The sequence below is a fragment of the Anomaloglossus baeobatrachus genome, chromosome 2 (genome assembly GCF_048569485.1).
Source record: "Anomaloglossus baeobatrachus isolate aAnoBae1 chromosome 2, aAnoBae1.hap1, whole genome shotgun sequence".
Lineage (NCBI taxonomy): Eukaryota > Metazoa > Chordata > Amphibia > Anura > Aromobatidae > Anomaloglossus > Anomaloglossus baeobatrachus.
The window spans coordinates 147,327,466-147,353,490 of NC_134354.1; the positions used below are offsets into that span (position 1 = coordinate 147,327,466).

A 26,025-nucleotide genomic window follows, 5' to 3' on the forward strand; every position below is an offset into this window, starting at 1 on the left:
AGCTTAGGGTACTTTCACACTTGCGTTTTTTTCCTTCCGTCACAATTCACCCTTTTGGAAAACAGCGGAATCCGTTAACGGATTCCGCTGTTTCCAATAGACTTGTATGGATGACGGATTGTGCCAAAAGTACCTGCGTTGCTTCCGCTGGCCGACGCTGCGTTGCTTCCGCCAAGCGCAAGGAACGCAGCATGTAATGTTAATTGCGTGCGTTAAAATGACGCTGAGCAGCGGATTTCGTTACATCCGTCAATAGTTATGGATCCCTATGGTGGCGGATTCCGTTGGAAAGTGCTTTACAACGGAATCCATCGCTGGATTCCGCTAATTTCTACTGAGCATGCCCAGAATGAAAAAAAAAACCAAAAAAAACCCAGAGCAGACGGATTACGCTAGACGGACGCCTAACGGATGCCAAACGGATGCATCGGGTCCGTTATTTCACAGGAATCAGCTAACGGATTCCTGTGAAATAACGGACCCATTGCATCCATTGACAACACAAAAATAACGGATGTGTCAAAACAATGCAGCAACGGACCCTGCAGATTCAACCCAACGCAAGTGTGAAATTAGCCTTAGCTAAAAGAGACGCGTTCACAGACATTTCAGCTGTATGTAGCATTATGATGAGTAATCGCAGACATTACAGGGAAAGTTTTAGATGTAATAAAACATATTCATCTCATCAGGGTTACTTTTAGGCTCTGTGCACACGTTGCTTTTTTTTTCCTTGCAGATTTTTATCAATACTGCAAGCAAAAATGCATGCCAGGAAAGTCTATGAGAATCCTGCCTTTCTATGCACACGCTGCTTCTTTTTTCCTTGCAGATTTTGTTGCAGAAAAAGGAAGCAGCATGTAAATTCTTTCTGCTTATTTTTCTGCATTTCCATAATCCCCTGCAGTGCTTCAACACTTCAATGGATTATAACTGTCAGTTCGCTTCACACACCATGCATACAATATGGTGTGTGAGGCTCTCTGTAGCTCAATAACTCTGGGTCATCATGGTGACAACCCAGGGTTGTCAAGGCAGCTATTGCGTCCCTGCGATCGCATGTCCTGAATGCTGCGATCCTATTGATTGCAGCATTCAGAGGGTTAAACTGCAGTGAGCAGCACGGGCACTGCTCTGTGTGGTGATCGCAGAGGTATGGTGCCGCCGCGGTCATTTAAATTGCGATGTCAGTGTTTGAGAGCGCGATCTAAACGGTTAACAGGTGCAGGCGGATCTCCGATCCACCTGCACCTGATAGCCACACATGTCTGCTGATCAGATCAGTAGACGTGTACGGGGATTACTGCGGGATGGCGGGCGGAGTTTGCAGTAGATAGGCGACAAGGGATATACAGTTACGTCCTTGGTTGTAAAGGGGTTAAATATAGCTGTTTTGTTTTTGTAACTTTCTGGTATTGACATTCTTAAGTGCGGATTAGATGCGATTTTGATGCATTTACGCCATGGAAACACACTAAAAACGCATGTGTGTCTTTTCTCTCCAGAGGATTTTCTGCATCAGATGCAAATATATGGGAAAATTCCATACAGAAAACCCAGCGTAACCGCAAGAGAAATTGACATGTTGCGGATTTGAAAAACATCACCGCAGGTCAATTTACAATGAGTAAAAAATAAGCACAGGGGGCATGAGACTTGTATAAATCCCATCCACTCTGCTTGAAGTGTCAAACGTTGCGTTTTTTTACACTACAAAATTACACATAGTCAAAAATGCGATAAAATCTCATCTTGGGCACGTAGCCTAAAGGTTTCTTCTGTCCAGAATTGTGAAGCCAGACGATATGCTTAGTCACTAGGACAAATACCTGACTACTAGGTACAACAATCCGCTGACCTGTTGGTGTCAATTCTAATATATACATCAGTTGCCACAAATTGTCTACAATTTTAATAAAAGTGTAGAATTTGCTTTTTGACTAAAGATAATTACACTTCTGGGGTTTTTTTTATACTTCTCTTTTTCTCTTTGCAGATTTTATTGAAAACGATATGTCCCATGTGAATTGTCTTTCTAAACCTGTGACTGCTTTAATGTGAAGGATGAACTCGTTACCTTTGGATGAAGAACATTGAAAATTTGAAACACATTTTGACTGCCCTGAGAGTTGCACATAAGTGGCAAGAAGAGGTAAGAGGGTCACAATAATTTTAGTAGAGTGCAGCAAAGAGGACAGTTTTAGTAGATACATCTTTCTCTAAGATGAAAGCTGCTGCTCCTTTGTCATTTTTTCTGGACAGCTGAATTTTGCCATTCTCACTATTCACCAGGACATTGACTCACTCAACAAAAGAGATTTGTCTGCATTTTTTGTAAGAATATTTTGAATCCGTAGCCTAAAAGCCTACAGTCGTATGAAAAAGTTTGGGCACCCCTGTTAATGTTAACCTTTTTTCTTTACAACATTTTGGGGTTTTGCAACAGCTATTTCAGTTTCATATATTTAATAACTGATGGACTGAGTAATATTGAAATGAAATTGAAATGAGGTTTATTGTACTAACAGAAAATGTGCAATCCGCATTTAAACAAAATTTGACCGGTGCAAAAGTATGGGCACCCTTATCAATTTCTTGATTTGAACACTCCTAAATACTTTTTACTGACTTACTAAAGCACTAAATTGGTTTTGTAACCTCATTGAGCTTTGAACTTCATAGGCAGGTGTATCCAATCATGAGAAAAGGTATTTACGGTGGCCACTTGCAAGTTGTTCTCCTATTTGAATCTCCTATGTAGAGTGGCATCATGGGCTCCTCAAAACAACTCTCAAATGATCTGAAAACAAAGATTATTCAACATAGTTGTTCGGGGGAAGGATACAAAAAGTTGTCTCAGAGATTTAAACTATCAGTTTCCACTGTGAGGAACATAGTAAGGAAATGGAAGAACACAGGTACAGTTCTTGTTAAGCCCAGAAGTGGCAGGCCAAGAAAAATATCAGAAAGGCAGAGAAGAAGAACGGTGAGAACAGTCAAGGACAATCCACAGACCACCTCCAAAGACCTGCAGCATCATCTTGCTGCAGATGGTGTCAATGTGCATCGGTCAACAATACAGCGCACTTTGCACAAGGAGAAGTTGTATGGGAGAGTGATGCGAAAGAAGCCGTTTCTGCAAGCACGCCACAAACAGAGTCGCATGAGGTATGCAAAAGCACATTTGGACAAGCCAGTTACATTTTGGAAGAAGGTCCTGTGGACTGATGAAACAAAGATTGAGTTGTTTGGTCATACAAAAAGGCGTTATGCATGGAGGCAAAAAACCACAGCATTCCAAAAAAAAGCCCTTGCTACCCCCAGTAAAATTTGGTGGAGGTTCCATCATGCTTTGGGGCTGTGTGGCCAATGCCGGCACCGGGAATCTTGTTAAAGTTGAGGGTCGCATGGATTCAACTCAGTATCAGCAGATTCTTGACAATAATGTGCAAGAATCAGTGACGAAGTTGAAGTTACGCAGGGGATGGATATTTCAGCAAGACTATGTTGAGGTGCCCATACTTTTGCACCAGTCAAATTTTGTTTAAATGCGGATAGCACATTTTCTGTTAGTACAATAGACCTCATTTCAATTCAGAAATATTACTGTTATTAGATATATGAAACTGAAATAGCTGTTGAAAAAACCCAAAATGTTGTAAAGAAAAAAGGTTAACATTAATAGGGGTGCCCAAACATTTTCATATGACTGTATATTTGAGCCTCATTCCCCCTGGTGACGCCTGTATTGGTAAAACATGTTGGGGAGGCTTCAGTTTTAGATTTTAAAGGGAACCTGTCACCAGATTTGGGGCCTATAAGCTGCGGCCACCACCAGTGGTCTCTTATATACAGCATTCTAACATGCTGTATATAAGAGCCCAGGCCGCTGTGTAGAACATAAAAATCACTATAATACTTACCTAAATGGTCGCTGTGGTGGAGTTGGGTCATATGGGCGTCTCCGGGGCCGGTGCCTCCTCTTTCGGCCATCTTTGTCATCCTTCTTCTGAAGCCGGGGTGCATGACGAATCCTAAGTCATCCATACTCGCCGGCATTGAGGTCCTGCACAAGCCCACTTTGATCTGCCCTGAGCAGGGCAGACCAAAGTATTGTAATGCACCTGTGCGGGACCGGCGAGTGTATATCACGTAGGATGCATCATGCACACAGGCTTCTGAAGGAGGATGAAGATGGCCGAAAGAGGAGGCGGCAGCACAGGAGAACGGTGACGCCCATATGACCCAGATCCACCACAGCGAACGTTAGGTGAGTATTATGAAGTAATTTTTATGTTCTACACAGCGGCCTGGGCTCTTATATACAGCATGTTAGAATGCTGTATATAAGAGCCCATTGGTGGTGGCCGCAGCTTATAGGCCCCAAATCTGGTGACAGGTTCCCTTTAAACAGCCAGTAAAGGGACTATAGCTACTGAACTCTATGGTGAATGTTATAGACACACGGCCAGTGTCTCATCCATAGGGATTGATAAAATATGGAATGAAGTTGTGCTATTAGTAATAATAGTCCCATACTGTGCGTTTTTAATGTAATTGGTGCTTCATTATTTAATATATGAAGTAAAAGTTAAGTTTTATTTAATAGTCTTTAGTATAGGGGTTTAGTTGCCTTTGGCAAATTGTAAATTTGATTACCCCTACGCTGACTTAGGAACTAGTACATTAAGCCAGTGTAATGGGCTCATTAGGCAGGGGATTTAGTAGTAAATATATAAATGCGGTTAGGTTGAAAGGCATGGGGGACTTGCCAGGTTCCCCTTAAAGGATCACTAGACTTGTATATTAACGTGTAAATTAAAAAGTGCACAGTAGTTGCCGTCATGTTTGTACATTTTCTGAATTATCTGAAGTCTGTCATGTAGAAATTCCTCAGGGTAAAGTATTACATTGCTGAATTGTTTTGTTTTAGGCTGGTAGATGTCTGAAGCCTCATCCTCTTGGCCATGACGGCAAGGTTATTGAACTTTAGCCATCCTGCACACAGGGTGTAGCATGGAGGCCTCCGTTTCAGGATGTTTGTATTGGAGAGGTCACCCCTATAGCTTTGCCCTTCCCTCCTTTCTATATTTTCTCTAAATATCTGGAGGACACCCTTTGAATAAGCCCCACAATATTACAAAGAAGGAGTCACACGCCGCCCAATGGTTTCTATGGTGTTTCGGTGTCGACCTGCTCTGTGCTGATTCATAGGCAGGCTAGCAAGAGCTAATTTCTGCTGGTCTGCTTGCTCCTTTAATCACATGTTATGGGGAGTTCTATCACATCTGTTCCCCTTCTATTTATACTGTTGGAATCCTTCTACCCATACCAGCTGTAGTTTATTCTGTGTTGGTTTCTGAAGTGTGGTGTCCCAGACTCTCTCTGGTGAAAGTTGTATTTAGTGTATTTAGTGATGCTTTTTGCTTGGTGCAGTTGTGGAGTTTACCCCTTTTGTTTTGTATTTCCTTCCTTCCTTCCTCCTTTTTTTTCCTTGTCTGTCTTTTTCTGTGGTTTCAACACACTCCTTTCCTGTTCCTCCCTGGGAGAGAGGGAATTAGATCAGGACTAGTCAGGAGCAGGTTCACAAAGGAGATTCAGGCCTCTCCACCATTAGAAGTATCCCAGAGATTAGGGATAGCATAGGGCCCCCTAACTTGAGGCACAGCTTTGGAGCCCCGGTTCCCAGCTATACCAAAGTCAACGTGAGAACATGGCTAAGTTCTGACACACAAAGAAGATTTTTTTACATCTATTACTTAGGGTCTACTAACTGAAATTAACTGGCAGCACTAAAACACTACCAATCTTTAACTATTGACTAACTGGTGGACGTATACAAGCCTCTTTACCTAGGTAGTCTATGCTAAACAATGAATGATCTGTAATTGATTGTTTAGAGCCAAAAGCCCCAGTCACACACAACGACTTACCAGCGATCCCGACAACGATATGACCTGATTAGGATCGCTGTTAAGTCGCTGGGAGGTCGCTGGTGAGATGTCACACAGTAAGACCTTACCAACGACTCAGTAACGATACAGGTCGCAGTAGCAATCTGTATAACGATCTCAGCTGTCATTGGGACTCTGTCACACAGCGTCAAACACAGCGATGCGTCCTGTCCAGCAGCACATCGCCTTTGCAGAAAATGGTCCGGACCACTCTGCAACGACTAGAGATCTCACAGCAGAGGCCTGATCGCTGGTAGATGTCACACATAACAAGATCGCTGGCGATATCGCTGCTGCTTCACAGAAACTGACTCGGCAACGATCTAGTTAGCGATCTCGTTGTGTGTGACGGGGCCTTAAAAGCTGCCAGTGTTTTTCACAGCGTGAGTTTTATTTACACAGGACAATGTGCTTCCGAGAACAATGATTTTTAATCAATTTTAAAAGTAATTTCACCTGATAAATGAACGTTTTGCTCGTTTATCAGGTGATCAGCAACTTATTTACACATCAGGTGATCAGCAACCTGTTTACGCATCAGGTGATCAGCAGCCTGTTTACGCATCAGGTGATCAGCAGCCTGTTTACGCATCAGGTGATCAGCAGCCTGTTTACGCATCAGGTGATCAGCAGCCTGTTTACGCATCAGGTGATCAGCAGCCTGTTTACGCATCAGGTGATCAGCAGCCTGTTTACGCATCAGGTGATCAGCAGCCTGTTTACGCATCAGGTGATCAGCGGCCTGTTTACGCATCAGGTGATCAGCGGCCTGTTTACGCATCAGGTGATCAGCGGCCTGTTTACGCATTAGGTGATCAGCAGCCTGTTTACGCATCAGGTGATCAGCAGCCTGTTTACGCATCAGGTGATCAGCAGCCTGTTTACGCATTAGGTGATCAGCAGCCTGTTTACGCATTAGGTGATCAGCGGCCTGTTTACGCATTAGGTGATCAGCAGCCTGTTTACGCATTAGGTGATCAGCAGCCTGTTTACGCATCAGGTGATCAGCAGCCTGTTTACGCATCAGGTGATCAGCAGTCTGTGTAACTAGGAACGCTTGCTCACAATTATCTTTCTGATTTGTCTCTGAAACTAAAGGTCCATTTACCTTTAGTTTCAGTGTAATATGAGACAAAATAGAATCAAAGAGAAAAATTAGATTAAAGGAAAAATCCTGTATAGTGAAGTATAGTAATTTTCCTTTTATTTTTGCTTTTGTTACACTTTAAATCTGAAGTATGTGCACATACTGTTCACTAATAACTCAGTTGTAAAATGATCTGAACCTTTCCGGTCCCTGAAGCCTCAGAAACCTCACCAGTACAATTTATATTGTGAATCCAGCTTCCCAGTAATGTCTCCGATACCTGTGATTATTGATGTTATTTTGGGAAAATATACGGTCAATGCTGTCCTTAACATAGGATAATAAATTCTATAAATTTGACTAGTCCCGGAGGAGGAGGGGGGGGTGCGTTTCTTCACATAGGGCAGTCCAGCTTTACATGCAGTAATCATGCCCCTCTGGCCATGATTGACATCTTCCTGATTCGCTGCATCTTTTCTTCTGTAACAAAAAAACAAAGGCGTTGTGGGCATGTGCGAGAGTTCATGCACCGAAGAGTAGAATCAGTGAGTCAGGAGACTGTCCACCGTGTGCAGGGGACTATGGTTACCGGGCGTAAAGCTGAACTGCTCTGGTGAAGACAAACCCCTCCTCCTGGACTAGACCTATTTATTTACATCAGTCAGGGATGGCATTTTTCAGAAAATTATAGCAGTTGTCTCAGGTATTGAAGACTTTATTGGGAAGCTGGATTCACAATATAAATTGTTCAGAGGGTGGTCTTTGAGGCTTCGGGGACCTCACAGATTCCTTTTAACTTTTCCATATTATGTAAATATGCATTGTAATAATTTCTTGCTTTCTTACTTTTAAGGCCACCATATAAAGTATGGCAAAGTCACGCTCACGGTCACCCAGATGGAAATCAAGGTTAGTATATGATTTGAGTTATACTCTTAATATGCCTTGTGAAAATGTACTACGGCCCAATGTGGATTTGTAGATTTATATTGAGATTAATCACTGGTGGAACAAAAGAAATGTAACCTTTACATATGGTAAATAGTGGAAGCCGAGATCTGAATCAGCAGCGACTTCTCTGCAAAACTGTGTTATCAGATTGAGCTGCGGATTTCATTCTGAAATCAATGGCTATAAATGAGGCACAAGCACTTGAAGAATTTGAAAATTATAAGTATACCCTAAAATCCGTAAAGATTATTTTTAAGCACAGTGTGGATTAACTTTTGTAAAATCCACTGGTCTCCATACTTATGATCAATTCAGGTAGACGTGGCTACTGCAGACAATCACTTAGTGGTGTTCTTCTCACCAGTGATTGCCTGCAGTAGCTAAGTGCCCATGCAGATAGAACTGAAAGTACAGAGACCGGCGGGGGACAAAGGCAGCATTTGATGAGGATCGGTGGGGGATTGGTAATGTGAGTGTATATATATATATATATATATATATATATATATATATATATATATATATATATATATATGGGGGGAAAAAATCAGATGTGACAATCCCTCTAAGATTAAGATACCTTCTGCTTGATATCAAATCACATATCTTATTGTACTCTATTGTGTTTTATGTAGACCTCCCGCATACAGAAGTCCCGAGCACAATAGAGACAGACATTTTCAAGAGCGTTACCAAGATGGTGAAGGGTTCAATAGGGACCCCAGAAGACCCATACACTGGGAAGAAGAAAGGCATGGACAAAGCCATTCGAGGATGACTCCATATAAACGCTTTAATGATAAAAGCTATGCGGCAGATTCATTTTCTACAGACTTAAGGAAATCGCCCTTTAAATCATCCAATCGACTAAAAAGAGTACATTCTCCAGATAGGCGAGGAGACGGCAGGAGATTTTCCGCAAAATATCCTGAGGATAATAATAGGAATGGCCCCCGAGAACACCGAGACTATCACCAGAGAAACCAAGAACCAAATGCACATCCTGAAACAAATGGGTTTAAACCTTCAAGACGAGAAGACACTTCTCACAGATCTCACCACAGAGAACCTAATTGGGATTGGCATGACCATAAGGATCAATGGAATCAAGATCATTCAGATTCTTATTTGCCAGCACCCAGAAGGAGATCTGAAGAATTTATGGATCAAAATTCATTTCACAAGAGGTAGGGACTGTTAAAGTCTACCTTCACAGATTTCCAAACATATGCAACTGTATAGAAATATTAAATGGAACCTGTTACAAGGTTTGTCCCCTATAAGCTGCGGCCACCACCCCTGAGCTCTTATACACAGGATTCTAGAATGATGTGTATAGGTCCCCAAGCTGATTTGTATAACATTAAAATGACCTTTTATTATACTCCCCTGCTGGGCAGTCCGGTCCGATGGGCGTCACTGGTCTTGATCCAGCGCCTCCTTTCTGCTTGCGATCGCCGTCCTCATTCCTTGCTTCGTGTGGATGATGCGCCTATTGTCATCCCAATCTCATTCCTTCTCAGTCACTTCTCCCTGCCATGCTGAGGGTAAAGTAAAGAAGTACTGTAATGCGCAGGCATGGAGAAAGGTCAAAGAGTGCCCGTGCATGCGCACTACAATACTTTACTCTGCCATCAGCAGAGCAGTGTGCAGGACCACAATGGAGGACACTGTGGGGATGACATAGGACGTGTCATCTACATGAAGCAGGGAAACAGGATGGCAATCACAAGAACTTTGGAGATGGCGGACCGAGACCAGCAACTCCCATCGGACCAGACCGCCCTGCAAGTGAGTATAATAAAAGGTCTTTTTTTTTTTTTATGTTGTACAGAACGGCTTAGGGACTTATATACAGTATTCCAGAATGCTGTATATGAAAGCTTACTGGGGATGGCTACAGTTTACCTGGGACAAATCTGGTGACAGGTTCCATTTAAGGAAAATAAAAAAAGTATGCATTTATGTGGAATGTGACTAAAAATATCCCCCGACTAGCCGCCCTCTTAGCATGGTAATACGCACACAGGGGTGTACTAACATGCTATTCAATTCAGCATCACCAGCGGTGATGCGCATACCTGTGTTTGCTGTGACCGCGCTTGTGAATGCCGGGCACTTCCAGCCATGCGCAGTATGAAGCCGGCTGTACACATCCCTGCTTCAAAGAGGCCTACTGCGCATGACTGGAAGTCCCCAGCACTCAGAAGCGCGGTATATGTATAGTTGAAACCAGAAATTTACATACACTATCTAAAAAGACACTTTTGCATGTTTTTCTCACTATTTGACATGAAATCAGAATAAACCTTTCCCATTTTAGGTCAATTAGGAACCAGAATTATTTATATTTGCCAAATGCCAGAATGAGAGAGCGAGAATGTTTTAAGGAATTTTTATTACTTTCTGAAAAGTCAAAAGTTTTCATACACAGAGAGTACTATGCCTTTAATCAATATGGGACAGCCCATATGATGATGTCATGTCTGTGGAAGCTTCTGATAGGTTTATTGGCAACATATGAGTTAGAGACACGCCTGTGTATGGTTTCTAATGCACACTTAAAGCACACTGCTTCTTTGTGTAGCATCATGGGAAAGTCAAAAGAAATCAGCCAAAATCTCAAGAAGACAACTGTGGACTGGCATAAGTCTGGTTCATCCTTGGGTGCAATTTACAGATACCTGAAGGTGCCTCGTTTATCTGTACATACAATTATACGCAAGTAGAAACAAGATGCTCCTGGAGTGCTGAACGCCTATGGAGGAAAAACCGCACACCAGAAAACTTCATCCACTACAAGTTCATGTTAAGAACCTACAACTCTTCCCTTCACCTCGCCAAACAGACCTACTTCACCACCCTTATTTCCTCACTTGCCAACAATCCAAAAAAGCTCTTTGACACCTTTCACTCCCTCCTCAGTCCCAAAGTACAGACCCCTGTCACAGCCCTTCATGCTGATGACCTGGCCTCGTATTTTACAGAGAAATAGAAAACATCCGCCAAGAGATCAGCTCCCAGCCACCAAGCGCTGTGAATCCCATCCATCCCCATATCCCATCCAGCTCACTTTCCACATTTGACCCAGTCACAGAGGAGGAAGTCTCCAGGCTCCTATCCTCTTCTTGTCCTACCACTTGCCCTACTGATTCCTTCCCCTCACCTCTACTCCAGTCCCTCTCTCCGTTTGTCACCACTCACCTAACTAAAATCTGCAATCTCTCTCTCTCTTCGGGTATCTTCCCCTGCTCCCTCAAACACTCTATCATTACTCCATTATTAAAAAAACCTTCTCTCGATCCGTCCTGCACAAGCAACTACAGACCAGTCTCCAATCTCCCCTTCAGCTCCAAACTCTTGGAGCGCCTGGTCTACTCTCGCCTCACCCGCTACCTTTCCACCCACTCTCTTCTAGATCCTTTACAGTCTGGCTTCCGCCCTCTACGCTCAACAGTAACTGCCCTTGTCAAAGTGACCAATGACCTATTGACAGCAAAACGTAACGGTGACCACTCTCTGCTTATTCTTCTTGACCTCTCGGCCGCCTTCGACACTGTTGACCACAGTCTCCTTCTCTCTATGCTCCATTCTATCGGCCTAAAGGACACTGTGCTCTTCTGGTTCTCTTCCTATCTTTCTGGCCGTTCATTCAGTGTATCATTTGCTGGCTCCACATCTTCTCCTCTCCCTCTCACTGTTGGGGTCCCTCAAGGTTCAGTCCTTGGCCCTCTTCTTTTCTCCCTCTACACTGCCCCAATTGGACAGACCATCAGCAGATTTGGCTTTCAGTACCATCTTTATGCTGATGACACACAGCTATATACCTCCTCCCCTGAGCTCACCCCCGCTGTACTACAGAACACAAGTGACTGCCTGACTGCAGTTTGCAATGTCATGTCTGCTCTCTATCTGAAACTTAACCTTTCCAAAACTGAACTTCTTCTTTTTCCTCCATCCTCCAACCTTCCTAAACCTGACATCTCCCTCTCTGTGTGTGGCACAACGATAAGTCCTAGGCCGCAGGCCCGCTGTCTGGGTGTTATACTTGACACTGATCTCTCCTTCACCTCCCACATACAATCTCTTGCCCGCTTGCACCTCAAGAACATCTCTAGAATCCGCCCCTTTCTTACTATGGAAACGACAAAAAGCCTCACTGTGGCCCTGATCCCTCACTGTGGCCCTGATCCACTCTCGCCTTGACTACTGTAACTCTCTATTAATTGCTCTCCCCCTAACTAGACTCTCTCCTCTACAGTCCATCCTTAATGCAGCAGCCAGGGTCACCTATCTGGCTAACCGCTACTCGGATGCCTCTGCTCTGTGCCAGTCATTGCACTGGCTGCCCATATATCACAGGATCCAATTCAAACTGCTTGTTCTCACCCACAAAGCTCTCCACAGTGCGGCACCCCCCTATATCTCCACCCTCCTCTCTGTCTATCACCCCACCCATTCTCTACACTGTGCAAGCGACTTTCGACTAACATCCACACTAATTCGAACCTCCCACTCCCGGATCCAAGACTTCTTCCGAGCTGCACCAACCCTCTGGAACGCTCTACCCCAAGAAGTTAGGACAAATCACAACTTACTCAGCTTCAGACGCACCCTAAAGACTCATCTTTTTAGGGCGGCCTATCACACTCCCTAATCAGATTCAATTCACATAGTCCCTCTACAACTTCTCACAACATAACTCCACATCAAACTCCATGGCAACCAAAGGCATCTCAAGGCTCTGGCCCACTGGTCCAGGAAACCATTATCTATCCCCCATTTCCGTGAGATGGCTGGATTGTCATTGTAAATAAACACTTGAACCTTGCCTCTCCCCCCCCCCCATCTCATTGTAGATTGTAAGCTCTCACGAGCAGGGTTGTGTTTTTTCTTTTTTTTTCCTCTAAATATTGTATTTCTATAACTGTTTCTTGTTTGTATATGATCCTCCTGAATTGTAAAGCGCTGCGGAATATGTTGGCGCTATAGAAATAAAGATTATTATAAGATGGGAATGTCCAGCCATCATACCGCTCAGGAAGGAGACTGGTTTTGTGTACCAAAGATGAACGTGCTTTGGCCAGACATGTGCAAATCAACCAAGAACAAAAGCAAAAGACCATGTGAAGATGCTGGCGGAAGCTGTTAAGATTGTGTTATTATCCACAGTGAAACGAGTACTGTATTAACATGGGCTAAAAGGCCACTCTGCCAGGAAGAAGCCATTACTCCAAAAGAAACATAAAAAGCCAGATTAAAGTGGTTATCTGGCTTATTTTGCCTTTTTTTTTGTCATTTCACTATTGAGCTACATTGGGGCAGGTAGGTAAATTGCCCTGCTGTCAGCCCCTCTCCCCCGAATCAGAGTGATCATATGATCATATGCCGTGATTTTGCTGCTTCCTGTGACGTCACGTCGACGGGCAGGAGCTTGTTGGCTGGTATCACAGCCAACGACATGTTGTCACCCTGCTGGGCGGGTACCATGCGTGGAGTCCCCGCCCACCTTCCCCTGCACCCTCCCACACATTCCGTAGGGCGGTGGTGTCAAAGACGCTGCCGGTAGGCTGCATGTGGCCCCTGATGCTGCTTGCGACGCGCAATCCCGTGGCCCCCTTGCTGATCGCTGTCTGTGCTGGGACCGTGCAGTCAGCGCTTTATATCACAAGACAGATTCCTGGGCACTGCGTAGGACCGAGCACTGTATACAGCTACTGCAATGATCAGCCGCCGTCCAATCAGAGGCAGCAGCTGATCACTGGAGAAACTACATAGAGATTTCGGCCCTGTGCAGCGCCCGGGAATCTGTCCTCTGATATAAAGCGCTGTCAGCTGCGGCCCCTGATACTGCTTGCGGCACGCAGGCCTGCAGACCCCTTGCTGATTGCTGCTTATGCTACGGCTGCGTAGTCATCGCTTTTATATCCGAGGACTGATTCCCCAGCGCTGCTCAGACAAGAGCTCTGTATACAGCTAATGCAATGATCAGCCACCGGCCAATCAGAGGCCAGCAGCGGATCACTGGAGAAGCTGCATAGAGAGCGCGTCCCTGTGCAGCGCCCTGGAATCTGTCCTCTGATATAAAGCGCTGTCAGCTACGGCACTGGCAGCATTCATCAAGGGAGCTGCGGCCACAAGAAGCAAACATGCCACTGAGGGAATGAGGACAGGTGAGAAGGATTTGTCTTTTTTTTTTTTTTTTTTTTTTTTTTTGCGTGTGTGAAGAATGGCAGAATAGTGGACAATTCTATAGGACCGAGCATGTACAGTGAGGCCGAGCGGTGCCATCTCTGACTGTGAAGTTTGGCATAAGAAGATTTCATGTTTGGTTGAGCTGCTGGTAAAAAAAAAAGTGTCTGTAGAGAATAAAGGGATAATTCAAAAGAAACAAAAGTCAAAAGCAAAAAAAAAAAAATAATGTAGGGGTGTTTAATATGACCATACAGCATAGATTAGCTTAAATTTTTTTTTTTAGAGTTTGTCGGACAACTCCTTTAATGTTTGTAAATGCAGACAGGAACAAAGACCTTAATTTTTGGAGACCTTTCCTGGATACTGACGAAACTAAAATTGAACTGTTTGGCCATAATGACCATCGTTACATTTGGAGGAAAAAAGACGTTTTGAAGCCTAAGAACACCATTCCAACTGTGAAACACGGGGGTGTCAGCATCATGTTGTGGGGTTGTTTTGCTGGAGGAGGGACAGGTGCACTTCACAAAATAGATGGCATCATGAGGAAAAAAGATTATGTGGTAATACTGAAGCAACATCTCAAGACATTAACCAGGAACTTAATACTTGGGCGGAAATGGGTCTTCCAAATGGACGATGACCCAAAGCATACTGCAAAACTGGTTACAAAGCGGTTTAAGGCTAACAAAGTCAGTGTTTTGGAGTGGCCATCACAAAACCCTGATCTCAATCCTATTGGAAATTTATGATTAAAGCTGAAAAGGCAAGTGCAAGCAAGGCGACGTACAAACATGTCGCAGTTACACCAGATCTGTCAGGAGAAATGGGCCTAAATTCCGACCAACTATTGTGAGAAGCTTGTGGAATGATATCCAAAATGTTTCATCCAAGTCGTACAGTTTAAAGGCAATGGTACCAATGACTTTGCAGAAAGTAATAAAAATGTCTTAAAACATTCTCTCTCTCTCATTATTCTAGCATTTGGCAAATATAAATAATTTTAGTTCCTAATTGACCTAAAATGGGAAAAGTTTATTATTATTTCATGTCATATTGTGAGAAAAACATGCAGATGTATCTTTATAAGATAGTGTATGCAGACTTCTGGTTTCAACTATATACAGTCATATTAAAAAGTTTGGGCACCCCTATTAATGTTAACCTTTTTTCTTTATAACAATTTGGGTTTTTGCAACAGCTATTTCAGTTTCATATATCTAATAACTGATGGACTGAGTAATATTTCTGGATTGAAATGAGGTTTATTGTACTAACAGAAAATGTGCAATCCGCATTTAAACAAAATTTGACCCGTGCAAAAGTATGGGCACCTCAATATAAAAGGGACATTAATATTTTGTAGATCCTCCTTTTGCAAAAATCACAGCCTCTAGTCGCTTCCTGTAGCTTTTAATGAGTTCCTGGATTCTGGATGAAGGTATATTTGACCATTCCTGTTTACAAAACAATTCTAGTTCAGTTAAGTTTGATGGTCGCCGAGCATGGACAGCACGCTTCACATCATCCCACAGATGTTCAATGATATTCAGGTCTGGGGACTGGGATGGCCATTCCAGAACATTGTAATTGTTCCTCTGCATGAATGCCTGAGTAGATTTGAAGCGGTGTTTTAGATCATTGTCTTGCTGAAATATCCATCCCCTGCGTAACTTCAACTGCGTCACTGATTCTTGCACATTATTGTCAAGAATCTGATACTGAGTTGAATCCATGCGACCCTCAACTTTAACAAACAAGATTCCCGGTGCCGGCATTGGCCACACAGCCCCAAAGCATGATGGAACCTCCGCCAAATTTTACTGTGGGTAGCAAGTGCTTTTCTTGGAATTCCGTGTTTTTTTGCCTCCATGCATAACGCCTTTTTGTATGACCAAACAACTCAATTTTTGTTTCATCAGTCCACAGTACCTTCTTCCAAAATGTCATTGGCTTGTCCAAATGTGCTTTTGCATACCTCATGCGACTCTGTTTGCGGCGTGCTTGCAGAAACTGCTTCTTTCGCATCACTCTCCCATACAGCTTCTCCTTGTGCAACGTGCGCTGTATTGTTGACCGATGCACAGTGAAACTATCTGCAGCAAGATGATGCTGCAGGTCTTTGGAGGTGGTCTGTGAATTGTCCTTGACTGTTCTCACCATTCTTCTTCTCTGCCTTTCTGATATTTTTCTTGGCCTGCCACTTCTGGGCTTAACAAGAACTGTACCTGTGTTCTTCCATTTCCTTACTATGTTCCTCACAGTGGAAACTGACAGTTTAAATCTCTGAGACAACTTTTTGTATCCTTCCCCTGAACAACTATGTTGAATAATCTTTGTTTTCAGATCATTTGCGAGTTTTTTTGAGGAGCCCATGATGCCACTCTTCATAGGAGATTCAAATAGGAGAACAACTTGCAAGTGGCCACCTTAAATACCTTTTCTCATGATTGGATACACCTGCCTATGAAGTTCAAAGCTCAATGAGGTTGCAAAACCAATTTAGTGCTTTAGTAAGTCAGTAAAAAGTAGTTAGGAGTGTTCAAATCAAGAAATTGATAAGGGTGCCCATACTTTTGCACCGCTCAATTTGGTTTAAATGCGGATTGCACATTTTCTGTTAGTACAATAAACCTCATTTCAATCCAGAAATATTACTCAGTCCATCAGTTATTAGATATATGAAACTGAAATAGCTGTTGCAAAATCCCAAATTGTTATAAAGAAAAAAGGTTAACATTAATAGGGGCGCCCAAACTTGTTCATATGACTGTATAGTTTGTATTGTGAAATCTGGTGATCAATCTGTTTTTAAGAATGTGCTCATATGTTGGATTTCTCCCCTGCTTTAATTTCACACCAAGATAATAATTTTTATCTCCACAGGCATCATGATGATCATGAGCACGTAGAACATGAGTCATTTTCTAAGAGAGCTAGAGATTCAGATCGACAGGATTACCGGCCGCCGCCACCACGACATTCTCACTGGAATGATGATCATGTGTCACGGCCATATCATGAAAAGAATTGGTCAAAAGATATAGATCTCAGAGATCCCAGTCCTGTTGTATACCACACAAATTCGGGAGAACTTACCAAGATAGAATATGACTATAGTCACAGGTCTCCATCGTATGTACACACAGAGTCCCATTTTTCAAATGACCATGACGAGAGACCCAACCGTTATGAAGACAAGAAAAACTTTCCCACCAGAACTTCCCAACACAATAAATCAAATACGAGTAACCGAGAAAGGGGGATATTTTCTGAAAGACCACCTGAACAGTCTACTAAATTTAGTGAAAGAAATGCTCCTGAAAGGGACATGTTCAAAACGGATAACAAACACCCAAATCATAAGCACATGGAAACCGGAAGGAAAGCCGAATACAGGACGGAACCAAGTATTAAACGCCACTTGGATAACCATAGTCCAAAATCTTCTGAGCCAACCATAATAACGAAGATTAGTTCAGAAAAGGAACCCACCATGGCTAATTTGGATTTGACGAAATCTGTGGATAAGTATAGGTATTATTTTTTAATTAATCTCATAATTACATTTTTTTTTTCTTGGGTTTTCTGTGAGAGCGAGGTAAAAGTTCATGCTTCTTTCACCTGTGGAAACAAGAGGATGACACATCTTGACGCTTCTTGAAGAACCCTGAATTTTTCATGCGTGAATAGGAAAGATTTTTCAGTTGAATTGAAGAAGAAAACTAGTCGGATGTTAATAACCTTAAGTAATTAAAAGAAGAATGAGCATTGTAAGAGTAGAAGACTACAAGAAAAATGAGAAGGAAAAGACCTTATGGAAAACGGGAACGTCAAAATATTTTCCTACAAGGTCACGCTCCCGTCATTCATGATATTCATGCGGATCACTATCCTTCCAAGCCTAATATTTTTCGCAGAATGGCTTATGCTCTCAGTGACTTCACTCACCAATTAATCTTTGGAAATGAGTTGGAACATTTGATGATTTGAATAAATGTTGATTTAATTCCCTAAAGAAAGCGGGGGGACACATTTACGAAAGTTTCCATGGGACCAACTTTATTGGAAGGAAAATTGTAGCCTCTGTCAATCACAATAATGTGTATGTTATGTGAAACTTCGGGAGACATTATTAAAACAACAAACAAGCTGCAAACGTCAAAATAGTCAAATCAAGCCTAATTAAATGATTTTTTTTTTTTTAATTTCTTGGCGGTGTCCATCGACTAACATTCTGCGTAATGGGTGCTAACTACTTTATAAGGAAATTCATGTTTCATGTTTGATCAGCCTTATATACAGGATTATAGGTCTTGAATCCTGAGAGTGATGACCATCGCACAACAAACGTATATACTGAATGTATACGGACAGTAAACTTGCCTTTCCTTTTTTTTCCCCCATACAGTTCACATGGCAGAATGAGTTAAAACGATTGTCCGGCATTTTATTGGTTCATTTTCATAATCTGAAGCAAATCCTAACCGTGTGGACTTTGTTCTTCGTCTTAGAAGTGTTGTCTCCAAAATGTAACACATAGAAGAAATTTGCAATACAAAATACAAAGAATTCTCAAACCCGAGGTCTACCGCGCCATAATATTCTTATCATTGAAGCCCGCTACTTCTAAAAACACATTAATATGTAAAGTCGCATGAAATTTTTCTCGCCTCACAAATCTATGATAGCACAGGATAAGATTATATGCAAATGACTCCACTGCCGAAATGTGTAATTCAAGGAAATCAGAGTTTATATAGTGTTTGATGATTGGGTGGCATCATATATTACTATGTAGATTTACAACAACAATGTGGATCCTGTTTATGACCTGAAAGAACAAGAATGACCCAACAGGTAAGGGGATAGTTTTGTCTTGCATCAAAATCTGTATTGTCTTCTTCAAATTAAGGCGCTGTTATTATTTAAAGGGGTGTTGCCAGAATTGAAAGCTATTCCTTATCCTTTGAATGGGGATAGCTTATTCCCAGTGGTCGGACCCCCAGCTATCCTGACAACGGGTCTCCACAGAGTTACGGAGCACAGATGCTCTTGCTCGACCTCCGTTTTATGAATTGACCATGGGACAGATGGTAATGGCCCAGTGCCATGCTCTGCGTTCTCTAGTGACTGGAGCCGAGGTCTAGCATGCATACTTGTGCTCCATTCAACACATGACTCCACAGAACCCCATTCTTAGCCAGTTAACTCCTATCCTAACTCTGAATTTTGGGAATACCCCTGTAATTGTTCATTTTTAATATTTTACATAATCTGTTTTTATTGTATATTTGTTGCATATTCTTGAAATGACTTCATAGTTTTAATCTCTCACACAGTTTACACCACCTTCTCTGAGAGCAGCATAATGCAGGGACCGAGATCCTGACTCCAGTGATGTGTCACTTACTGGGTTGTTTGCATAATAGTTTTGATAAAATCACAGTTTTATCAGCTGGAGATTATCACTAAAGAACTAGTAAATCCGCTGCCATGTAGTCCTTCATATTCATGAGCTCTGTAAAACCCCGCCCAACCACTGATTGGCAGCTTTCTGCCTATACAGAGTGTACACAGTAAGCTGCCAATCAGTGGTGTGGGCGGTGTTACACAGAGCTCAGCATTCAGAGAACTGGTAGATCTACAGCAGATAAAACTGATTTTATTAAAACAACAGCAAGCAGCCCAGTAAGTGACACTTCACTGAAATCTGTGTCTGCCCCTACATCATGCTGGTCTCGGATTACATAGCAATAAACGGTGACCGATTCTCTTTAAGTATTTTTAAGATACAGAACACCCTCCCAACGCTCACCCCCTGCACAACTTAGAGTCTATGCTTAAAGGGATCCTATCAGGTCCCCTATGCCCTCCAACCCAGCAGCATTGTAACCTCTAGGCCCAAATTCCCTCCATAACCAGCCCTGTATAACGCTATGCACTAATATGAATGTTTAAAAAAAATACTTTTAAATGTCTCTGTCCCTATGCTAATTAGGCCTGTGACTAGTCACAGGGGGGGTTAGTTTTCCATGTAATCACGCCCCTGTGGGCATGATAACATGCTTTCCACACGCTGACGTCACCACCAGCTTCTGTAAATCTCGCGCATGTGCGCTGCTCATTTCGGCCTCATCAGTGCACCTCAGAAGCCGTGTGTACACTTCCTAGCTTAGCACTGCCCATGACCGGAACTTCAGAAGACGTGTACGTGAGCGGTCTTATGAATTTACAGTCACGGAAGTGCGCCTAATGAAGCCGGAAGCGTACACTCGGTTCCAAAGGCACGCTGACCGGGCCGGAATGAGCCGCTCACATGCGCAAGATTTCACAGGGCGTGATAACATGGAAAAAGGACCAACTAGTCAGAGGAACTAATGCCCCTGTGACTAGTCACAGGTCTAATTAGCATAGGGACCGCGAGGTTTCTAAGTAGATTTTTAAACATTCATATTAGCGAATAGTGTTATACAGGGCTGGTTATGGAGGAAATTTGGGCATACAGGTTACAATGCTACTGGGTTGGAGAACATAGGGGACCTGACAGGTTCCCTTTAAAACATACTATACATTATGTTAGCTAGGTGAGTTATGTCTGCATTTATGGAGGACGAATGAGGTAACTTCCTACATTTTTCTTATCTAGACAACCTCATGAACACTGGCATATCTCCAAGGACATTCAACCAAAGTCTCATGTACCTCAAGGGAAGAAGAATTACGAACAAAAGAGATCTGAAAATGATATTCAAAAAAGGTGCTCTTTGTACCCTTGAAAATATGATGACACAAATAGAATGTTTTATTTTCCGGGGAGGTGGGAGGGTTATATGATGGACGCTAATGACAGAAACCTGATAGTTCAGGGGCTTAATGGTTAATGGACACAGTTGGTGCCTGCTGGGTGATGAATGCAGCACTGCCATTATTTGAGCTCTGTTCCTATAACAGAAGTATAAGCACAAAGGTGACATCAGCCGAACCCTGCAATGGGCTTTTATATTTCAAAATGTTTTAAGAACAATTATACAATGGAAAGCAAATACAATGAGCACACCAGGCCTCTAGACATGATATATAATAACAATTCAGATAGCGACAATGAGTGCGGACTAAATGTGTGTGTGTGTGTGTGTGTATGTGTATGTGTGTGTGTGCGTGTGTGTGTGCGTGTGTGTGTGCGTGTGTGTGTGCGTGTGTGTGTGCGTGTGTGTGTGTGTGTGTGTGTGCGTGTGTGTGTGCGTGTGTGTGTGTGTGCGTGTGTGTGTGCGTGCGTGTGTGCGTGCGTGTGTGTGTGTGTGTGTGTGTGTGTGTGTGTGTGTGTGTATGAGCAACAAGGAAACCTAAAAATAAAAGACTGAGCTAGGCTTGCATTGGGCTTTTTAACCCCTTCAGCCCCCGGGGCACTTTCCGGTTTTGTTTTTTCCTCTTTCTTCCGAGAGCCGTAACTTTTTTATTTTTCCGTCAATCTTGCCATATGAGGGCTTGTTTTTTGCGGGACAAGTTGTACTTTTAAATGAAACCATAAGTTTTACCATTTGTTGTACTGGAAAACAGCAAAAAAATTCCAAGTGTGGAAAAACTGCAAAAAAAGTGTGATGGCACAATAGTTTTTGGGATGTTTTATTCACCGTGTTCACTATATGGTAAGACTGATGTGTGGGTATGATACCTGAGGTCGGTGCGAGTTTGTAGACACCAAACATGTATAGGTTTACTTGTATCTAAGGGGTTAAAAAAATTCACAAGCTTGTCCAATAAAAGTGGCGTACGTTTTGCGCCATTTTCCAAACCGTAGCGTTCTCATTTTTTGAGATCTATGGCTCAGTGACTGCTTATTTTTTGCGTCTCCAGCTGACTTTTCTAATGGTACATTTTTTGTGCAGATGCTACGCTTTGATCGCCTGTTATTGTATTTTGCGTAAAACTTACGGCGACCAAAAAACGTAATTTTGGCGTTTGGAATTTTTTTGCCGCTACGCCGTTTACCAATCAGATTAATTGATTTTATATTTTGATAGATCTGGCATTTCTGAACGCGGCAATACCAAATATGTGTATATTTATTTATTTATTTTTTTTAACCCTTTAATTTTCAATGGGGGGAAAAAGGGGTGATTTGAACCTTTTTAGGTTGTTTTTTTTTTGTTTTTTACTTTTTTTTTTCATTTTACTAGTCCCCCTAGGGGGCTATAGCGATCAGCAATCCGATCACTCTGATCTATCTGCAGATCTCAGCTATACAGCTGTAAACAGCAGATACGGTCACTTCCTGCTTCATTGGCCTTCGGGACGAGTGAAAACGAAAGTGACTCGTCATAGCTGCAGGCGTCATCACATGACCCTGTGCTACCATGGCAACCACCGAAAGTCACGTGATCACTCACGTGACTTCCGGTGGGGGCCGGCGGTAAATGAAAATTATGACCGCGCCAGACTTTGGCAGCGAGATGTAAGGGGTTAATGTTCCGGGTGGAATGCGATTCCACTCGTAACATGCAGGCACATATGTCAGTTGTTGAAAACAACTGATGTGTGCGGATCGCCGCATCCTGCCCGCGGCAGGGGGTGGGGCTTAACGTCACACGCTCCATGACGGATATATCCGTCAAAGGTCGTGAAGGGGTTAAAGGGCAACACGAAGACTTTTGAGATTTAATTTGTCGGGGCCATTCAGATAGTTGCATTAGCCATACTGTTCTCTGCAGAGTCTATATTCTGTGTAGGCAGCCCTAGACATAATGAAAAGGACCAGAGCATGTGTGCTTGCAGGTGGAAAGACCTCAACATGGAATGTTATTTAGCAAAAATGACAACTTCATGAAATGTTTTGGTACTTTTTAATCATTTAATTTGGCTTGACATACAAAGTGACCTCTTTACCCATTGCAGGATCAATACCACTTCCAATGAGAGACAGATGTCTCAGGACCTGATAAAAGATGTACGTGGAAAGGACGCTTTTCACCCTGTGTTTGACCATCTAAGCTCGTTAAAGCATGGTGGAAATGAGGCTCCAAACTCTGAATTTACTCAGGAAATCATAACCATTATCCATGAAGTGAAAGGTGAGGACAAATAGTAAAATATTGTGCTGCGGGCAATGTGGGAATGTGTCTTTAGTGTGGTCCTTGGGCAGCACGGTGGCTCAGCGGTTAGCACTGTCACTTTGAGCTGGGGTCCTGGGTTCACATCCCACCAAAGACACCATCTGCATGAAGTTTTGTATGTTCTCCCTGTGTTTGTGTGGCTTTCCTCCGGGTTCTTCTCCTCCTACACTCCAAAGACATACTGAATATAGTTTGTGATCCCCCAGGAAGACAGTGGTGATAATCTCTGTACAGCGCTGTGGAATATTTTGGTGCTATATAAACAATACATAATAAATAAAATTATTAATTCTAAGTGGAAATGTATTCTTAAGTGGTTTCCAGGCATGTTAAAGAGTTGCTTACAGTAAATAATATATGCCGACCCATTTCATCTCTATTCTTCCCCCACTGTGTCCCTGATTCCCTGTGCGGGTTTTCTGTTTGCATTGGCTGCAGCCATCACCGCCAATATATCCCACATAGCTACCGCCATGAATCAAGGTATATGTCACAAGACTGCTGAGACTGTTGATTGGTGGTATGTGGGCTTTACAGGCCATGACACCGCACTGGATCATTAGATTGAAATGGATGAGTATATATAGTTTACTTATTTTAATATATTATTTCCTGTGATGGCTTTTAATTAATTTGGACAATCACATTAAAGGGATCCGCTCATGTTCCTATATTCAGGAGCACAGTGCTCCTTTGCCTCACAGCTTCCTGCTTATTCTAAAGGCAATTACCAGTCTTGCGGCGCTCCTGCTACCAATGGTGGAACATATTGGATGATTTTCAGTCATATGACTGGACCAATATACAAATAAGTAAAGAAATATTTCTTTTTCGTTCCTATGGGAGACCCAGACCATGGGTGTATAGCTACTGCCCCCGGAGGACACACAAAGTTACTACACTTAAAACGTGTAGCTCCTCCCTCCTAGCATATACACCCCCTGCTAGCCAGTCCTAGCCAGTTTCATGCTTTGTGTCAGGAGAGATCACACACACACATGCATCCTTTTTGATTTTTCATTTTTTCTAAAGATTTGGAAGAAAAGCGGGTCCACTGGACTCCCGGCATGTCCCTTCTCACCCCCCTGGCGGCGGTGCTGTTAAGGTTGACTTCAGGGCAGGAGCCCTTCATGCCGCGCTCCTTCACCATCCCTTAGGGGCTCTGGCTTGAAGTTAGAGCCAACACGGTTCTCACTGCCTTGCAGGAGACCGGCCTCCATCCGCAGCCCTTTGGCAGGACCCTGCTGGACGGAGCACTGGACCCCCACCCCACCCAGGGACTGGGCCCTGCGTCTCAAAGCTAAGTATAGAGACGTTATTCAGAGGGTCCTTCTGCAATGTGGGGCACTTTTATTGGGGGGACAGTGATTTACTGTGATAATGCTGCCTTTTACTGTGTTTCCGGCCGGTTCCACGGTTTTTACTGAGTACCGCGCCGATGATGCCTGATTGTCGGCCGCATGCATAACTCTAGGCCCCGGCTTTAGCCGCGGCCTAGTTTCGTTTCGTTCCCCTGCATGTCAGTCATGCAGGGGGACACTGCAGCGCCGTGCGCCGGCCGCTCTGCACAGGGGAGGACACTCCTTTTTGAGGAGATGATTCCCTCCCCTGTACATCTCCTTAGCCCTCCGATTCCCGCTCCTGGGTTAACCCCCGCCCCCCCCCCCCTCATTCTGGCGCCATTTTCTCAGCATTCTTTGTACACTGGTCGGCGCTGGCTGCTCTGCAGTGCAGAGGGAGTGAATATCTGGCTGGGGGTCCAGGCTTGGAATCCGGGGGGCACTCATAATAGCGGCTTGATAAATCACAACCTCTGGTTGTGTACTTTTATACACTATCAGGGCATTCTGAAGGAGTTAACTCTTTATTATAGAACCTCCTCCTCAGCAGCGTGTCTCACATTAGGAGCAAAGCTCCAAGGCTGTACACTACATGTTCTGCATGTAAGCTCATATTGCCTGAACCGGCACAGACCCACACTGTAATGGTTCTTATGTGGTGGTGCCTCAGCCTGGAGTCTCCCCAGGCTGAACCCCTGTCTTGGGTATTCTAGACATTCTAGACAGAGCCCCCCACCTCTGCAGCATGTCTCACAGAGCGAGGCTGCAGGCTGTTTTTTATTATCCACTGCTGGTAGTCTCGTACGGCTGTACCGAGCTCATAACCACTGTGGCCCCTCAGCTTGGAGGCTCATTAATGGTCCCTCCAGCTGCTCCGGGGAATCCTATTTCCAGGGGTCGGCTGTCCCGGCATCTGCTGAGCATGCAGCCCCCTTCTCAAGGTGTTTTCTGCTCGCTCAGCAAAGCTCACAGACCCCGTCCTCCTGACAGGGAGACGCAGGGTCCCCTGTCCTCCCCGTCCCGCAGCTCCGATTACGAGCTGACTCACTGGACGAGGAGGATGTCTCTACCAGGGGCTCGGACGCTAGGTTATGTACTTTGATCCGTCCGTAGGTGACGCAGATGCGAATGATTGGATTGCGTCCATTATACTTGTACTGGACCTCCATCCGCCTGTATCAGGGGAGTATTCCCCGCTGGCAGAAAGGCATCAGTATACCTTTAACAGGACGAGGAGTGTGTTCCTTAACCACTCCAGTTTTCAGCCCGCTGCGTCCAAGCCCACAGCCTGTCCTGCAGACCCCACAGCGGGGTTCTGCTGCCTGTTTCCCCCTCCCATCAGAGGTGGTCAAGGACTGTACTCATTCGCCAAGGGTGGCCACTCC

General features: G+C 43.6%; 1 protein-coding gene across 2 annotated transcripts in view; it reads left to right on the forward strand.

Annotated features, from left to right (window-relative positions):
* BCLAF3 (BCLAF1 and THRAP3 family member 3) overlaps positions 1-26,025 on the forward strand; it is a 146,654-nt gene that overhangs the window by 55,891 nt on the left and 64,738 nt on the right. For both annotated transcript variants that reach the window (XM_075335428.1, XM_075335429.1), the window contains exons 2-7: positions 1,997-2,152; positions 7,895-7,950; positions 8,628-9,179; positions 17,074-17,724; positions 20,837-20,947; positions 23,083-23,258. In XM_075335428.1, coding sequence (XP_075191543.1) covers positions 7,910-7,950; positions 8,628-9,179; positions 17,074-17,724; positions 20,837-20,947; positions 23,083-23,258 — 1,531 coding nt within the window. In that variant the 5' untranslated portion in view covers positions 1,997-2,152; positions 7,895-7,909. The remainder of the gene's footprint in view (positions 1-1,996; positions 2,153-7,894; positions 7,951-8,627; positions 9,180-17,073; positions 17,725-20,836; positions 20,948-23,082; positions 23,259-26,025) is intronic.